We start from the raw sequence: 5,501 nt of genomic DNA, 5'->3' as shown, positions 1-5,501 counted from the left end.
TGACCTTACCTTCCTTGATCACATCTGCAAAGACCTTATTTCCAGATAAGGTCACATTCACAGGTTAGGACTTGAAGGGCTAAGAGGATCTTTTGGGGGGGTCACAATTCAACCACGATGGGCACGTTACCTCAAAAGGCCCTGCCACCTCAGTCCCGTGTGTTGCCCCTTGCCCACACCCACGCCTTCCCCTGAGCTCTTGAAGTGGTGGATGCAACCTTCCCTCCTGCCACGAAAACTGAGTACCTTCCCCTTGGTACACATTCTGAAGCAGGATTTTTTTCCTTCTGCATCTCAACTGCGCTACGTGAGTAGGTAGTGTGTGTGTCCTTGAGTATCTGTGTGTGTTTCTCTGTGTGTTTCTGTGTGCACGTGTGTGCTCTGGGTATGAGCGTGTGTTTGGGGTGTGTGTGTGTGAAGGGTGGGCATGGGGGGGAAGAGGAGGCAGGAGAGGAAGGGGAGGATAGAGCCACCATGGTAAGGGTACGAGTGAAAAGGGCAGAGTAAGTCTTGTCCCATAGCAAGTGGGGAAGTGTGCTTGCAATGAATATGGAAACATTATGTCTTGGGTCTCAGTCCCATAAGGAAGGAGTATTCGTTAGGATTTTGATTCTGTTACTTTAACAAAAACCAAAATCACACTGGCCCAAGGAAGATCGGAGTTAGTTTCCCTTTCCTCTAAAGTCTGAGCTGGTGATTGACCAGACCCTGCCCCATGCCATGGCCCAGGGACCCAGACTCTTATTGCTGTACCATATGTGAATACACTGTCTTTTTCCAGAGTCAAAACTGGCTCACCACCTGATCCATGTCCCAGCCGCGGGGAAGGGGGAGAGGGGAGTGGAGGACACATCCTTTCCTTTTCAAGTCTCACTGGGAAATTGCCCTCATCATTCCCACTTCAACTGGCCATAACTTCATACACAGGACCTTGCTAGCTGCAAGGAAGTCAGGGAAAGACAGTTGTTATTCTCAGAGACCGTGATCGCAGGGATTTTGCTGAAATTAACAAGGCAGGCACACATACTGGGGAGCGGCTCACAGCCTATTATAGAAGGAAAGTGATTTTAGAAATATAGTGTTACTAATCCACCTTTCACCCCTTATGATAGAAAAAAAAAACCGAATTATACTCATGCAGGAAAGAATATAAGGAACATGTAATTGGAAAAATCAGATCATCAGGGAGGCTTTGTCCAATTCTGACCAGTCTAGGGGTCAGGATGACAGCTTCATCTCAGGAAGGTATGCAGTGGGCCGTTCTACAGCCAGCTGGTTTTCAATGACATAACACGCCCTGCAGCTCTCCAGAATCCGGGCCTGGAAGTACGCCTTGTCCTGCCCCTGCCAGGTGTCAGACTCGATGTACACATTGTACGGGTCATGGGAGTGCTCCAGTTTCTTGGAGCGGATGTAACTTAGCATGATGCCCAGGGTGAAGAAGCCAAAAAAGCCAAGCACCATGAGGATGTACAGTGCCGCCAGCTTGCCGTCATCATGGCCCAGGGACCTGCGGGCCAGGTTGGATGTGTTGTTGCCCGGTTGAACTGTCCCCTGCCACAGCTTGGTCAGCAAGGGTGTCACAGCCGTGGTGTTAGACAGGATCATCCTGGGAGTCAAGGTTTCACTGCGGGAGAGTGAACTTCCCAGGAAAACTTCCTAAAAGAAAAGTGCAACCTGAAATCAAAAAATATGTATTGGCCCAACCCCTCCCACCCCAACACACACACACACCCCACACAGTTTTTAAAAATCTCAGTAAGAGGGGTGCCCTACCAGAGTATGACGGGGGAGTACTCGGTCATGGTGTGTGCCACCTGGGATCTACATAATGCCCTCTCTTGACTGATCAAGTGATAAATTGATTCACTTTTATTTCTATTCACCACCCCCACTCCCTGCCTCCATAGGTGATCACCAGAACGAGTTCCCTTAATACACACATTGTGCCGTACGTGTGCCTTTTAATTTATACGCTATGGGCCAAATTGTGCTCTCCAGCAAGTCATATGTTCAAGCCCTAACCCCTAATGCAGTTGAAACTGGAGGTAGGGTCTTTCAGAGGTAACTAAGTTAGATGAGGTCATAAAGGTAAGGTCCTAATCTGATAGGATGGTGGCCTTATAAGAAGAGGAAGACAGACCTTGGTCTGGGTTCCTGTCTGGCATTGGGACTTTTCAAAGCTTCTCAGGTGATCCTACTTTGCACTCAAGCTTGAGAACCACTGAGCTATGATGTGGGCCCTTAGGAAATTAACCAATCAGTCTTTTGTTCTGCAGAGTACCCGGAAGAATTATATAAGAAGAGAAATAATAACTTCATAGCATAATTTTCCAATCTTGTTTGTTTTTCAGATTTTCTTTTTCGGTCTTGCATGTCCCTGAGAAAATCTGAACGGGAGTTGCGGAAAGAAATTCTCAAGTCATCACCATGACCTCAGCTGTCCCTGTCCTAACTCACAGTGGCATCTCAACATTATGGTAAGCCAGTCGTAACTTTATGCTGGACCAGAAAAGCCAAGTTACTTAACTGCCTTTCAAATAACAACTCTGCATTTTTAACGAAAAATCTTTTGCTGACTTTACACTTAATTTATTGTATCGCTTTTGCTAAATGCCTTCTATGCCCCCAAGGCCTGCATGCTGGGTCATGTGGTGTTCTTGCGTATTGAGTCACAAAATGAGTTTGGCAACGTCCTCTAATAATCAGCATGGTGTAAACGACACAGAACCCAATCCTCACAACAGCTGTGGGTTTATGTCCCATTCTCCAAGTTCACATCCATTATAATGCAAAAGCACTGTCTAGTGGCCACAGTGAGGACTGTTGGACTCAAATGGATGTGGAGACCAGCTGATCCAACAGTCTTAACTTCATAGAAAACTGGTTTCCACAGAGGTGAGCTGACTTGCCCAAGGTCACGTCTCCGATCAAAAATACATCTAAACTTTAATCTTTTAGCCATGGACTCACATTTTATTAGCATAGAAAAAGGAGCTCTCAGGACCTTGCAGAGAGAAGGCAGATCTGTATTTAAGCTCAAAGGGACCAAGGAGCCAGCTACTTGTGTCAGGTAAAACTGAGTCTAACTAATTGGGAACTGGCTTCTGACCTACATATGCCATCAGAAGAGCCCTCTGCCCCACCAGCGAGAACCACAGCTTTTTGTAGCTCGCACAGGGAATAGGGGGCTGGAGGAGGAAGAAGCAGCAGGAACCAGGGAGGTCCAGCTCCAAACACAACCAGTTTGATGATCAGCCTGCGCTAAACATTCTCAAACTGGTCTTACTGGGCCCAGAAAGAAGGAAGTGGGGTGGGGGTCTAGAAGTTTCTGCTTCTGCCTGGGTTTGAGACTCTTCAGTAGGCATAGACACTGCCCCCAACGAAGGTTAGTGCAATTTTTTTCCGTCAAAGCTGAGTCCCAGAGCTGCTGGTCTACTGAGAATCACTCAGGATTCGGGACTGTGGACAGCCGAGCTGAGTTGCAAATGGACAGCAAGCGTGCCTCCAGCACCCCGGGATCCTGCAAACGCTCCAACTGTACCCAGGGGAGAGGGGGAAGTAGGTGATGTCACGCTGTTCCCGGCACACACCACCCCTTCTGCCTTTCTCCCAGGAGTTCCAGATCCGTCTCATATCAGCACCCATAACAGGCTTTTAGAACAGATTTCCTAGTACCGCACCTCTCATTCTTTCTTACGCATTTACTAAAAGGGCAAGGCTTTCGTGGCTGACTCCAAGCTCTCTACTGAGAGGGACAGATTCTGGGGGCAAGTCAGGGGAAGAGGAATGTCAAGGTTCCAGAGTTCCAGCCCTGGCTCAGTCCTAGCTACTCCTCGCGGCTCCCAGACGGTACTGTAGCTTGCTTATCTAGGTGGGATGGGGATGACATTCCTGCCATTCTTGTCAGCGTTTCCTCGAAAGAGCATCCAGTTTTGAAATCAGCATTTTTTGTTTCAGGAAGCAGAATTAGGGTAGAAACAATTATGGATAAGCTTAATTGGGGGGAATATGATCTCACTGAGTCAAGAATTCTGTGAGCCAATTTTCCTTGGAAATACCTGTCAACTGTTTTCATCTTTATCGAAACACGATGTCCAAATTCTGGAGATATATTTACCTCCTAGCAGCAAAGAGGGGCCCAGACTCTTCCAGGCAGTCAGCAGGCTTTGTCTTGGGCTTCTCACCTTCCTCTCTCCCGGGAGAGGAATCACTAAGGTGGCCGAGGTCTCAAACAGTCAGGATGAAACCTGTACAGAGGCACCGCATTTGACTGTCCTCAAAGATCTGTAAAGGGCTTTCTGCCACCTCCCTGCTGGATGTGCGGTGTGGTTCTTGAGTCTGGTCACAGGGCTAAGAGCATCCCAGACCTCTCTGTGGGTGGCAGAGAGGAGCTCTGGGGTGTGAAGGGTGGAAATGTGAACCAGAGAGCTGATGAGAGGGACCCGGTCAAACTCAACATGGGAAAAAGGATGAGCATTTTGGCATGGAGAATGGATGGCAGCAGGATTCCCAGACTCTGGGAAGGGAGCTGAAGTCACATAGAAGGAAGAATCTCACCCTCAGCAAATTAAATGAATTTGGGGAGCCCCAGTTTCCTCATCTGAAAACTGGGGATGATGGGACTGGGGAGGCATGAAACAAGCCCACAACTTTCCTATCTCTTGCTTTTGCTGCTCTCTCTGCAAGAGAGTCATGACCACCATGTCTGCCTGCCAAAATTCTACTGGTCCTTTAAAAGCACACTCCTATGCCAACCTGTGAAGCCCCTTCCAGATGTCCCGTCTCCTGCTTTGAGCCCTCATAGTACCCAGTCTGTACCGCTCAGATTCTAAGCTGTGTTGTAATCATTTGTAGGCTCGTCTATGCATTTCCAGGAGCTCAGGAGGATCAGAGACTGTATGGTTCACCTTGTCCTCACTCCAGCCCCCAGAATGAGTCCATATGGGTTTGCTGAATTAAACGGGCATGCAAAGTATTAAATTTAATACAACTACAATGTGAATGTGAGAGCAAATAATCAACAAAGTAGAATACACTCTGAAAAGAGCTTGGCGTAACCAAATGAAAACCTCTTTCAATGTAGTCTGTTTTGATATAATAAAATTTAAATTATTTTATGTGTATTTATTTTATTAGCATTATTTATTTTGTATATTAAATTTTATATTATTAATATAGTTATGTATAACTATATTAATAATGATATATATCTGCAACCCACCTTATTCCTAAAAAGGTTCAAAGCCATCAATAATTGTCAATAATACAGCATAATTTTCACTCATCCTCCCCAATTCCCGTAACTCTTACTTTGCCCTCCTTTTTATCCATAGTACTTGATCACCTGCACCTAGTATAGTTTTTCTTATTTATTCTGTGCATTGTCTATTGTTTGTCTTCCCTATCAAAATGTAAGCTTTTGAGGGCAGGGATCTTTGCCTGTGTTTTTCCCATGTATCCCGAAGACTAGAACGGTGTCTGGCATGTGGCGGGAGCAC

The 5,501-nt window shown here is 46.6% G+C and overlaps 1 protein-coding gene across 1 annotated transcript; it reads right to left on the bottom strand.

Annotated features, from left to right (window-relative positions):
• Nucleotides 1-1,218: 1,218 nt before the first annotated feature.
• KCNE1 (potassium voltage-gated channel subfamily E regulatory subunit 1) lies at nt 1,219-1,608 on the bottom strand (the record flags this gene model as incomplete). The annotated part of the gene is made up of 1 exon (XM_082839745.1): nt 1,219-1,608. The coding sequence occupies one exon, from the start codon at nt 1,606-1,608 to the stop codon at nt 1,219-1,221; it is 390 nt and encodes a 129-aa protein (XP_082695871.1).
• Between the last annotated feature and the right edge of the window lie 3,893 nt (nt 1,609-5,501).

Source organism: Leucopleurus acutus (genome assembly GCF_964270905.1).
Source record: "Leucopleurus acutus genome assembly, chromosome: 5".
Taxonomy (NCBI): Eukaryota; Metazoa; Chordata; class Mammalia; order Artiodactyla; family Delphinidae; genus Leucopleurus; species Leucopleurus acutus.
Note: the sequence above shows the minus strand (reverse complement) of the source record. Positions and strands in the feature narration are given on the sequence as shown.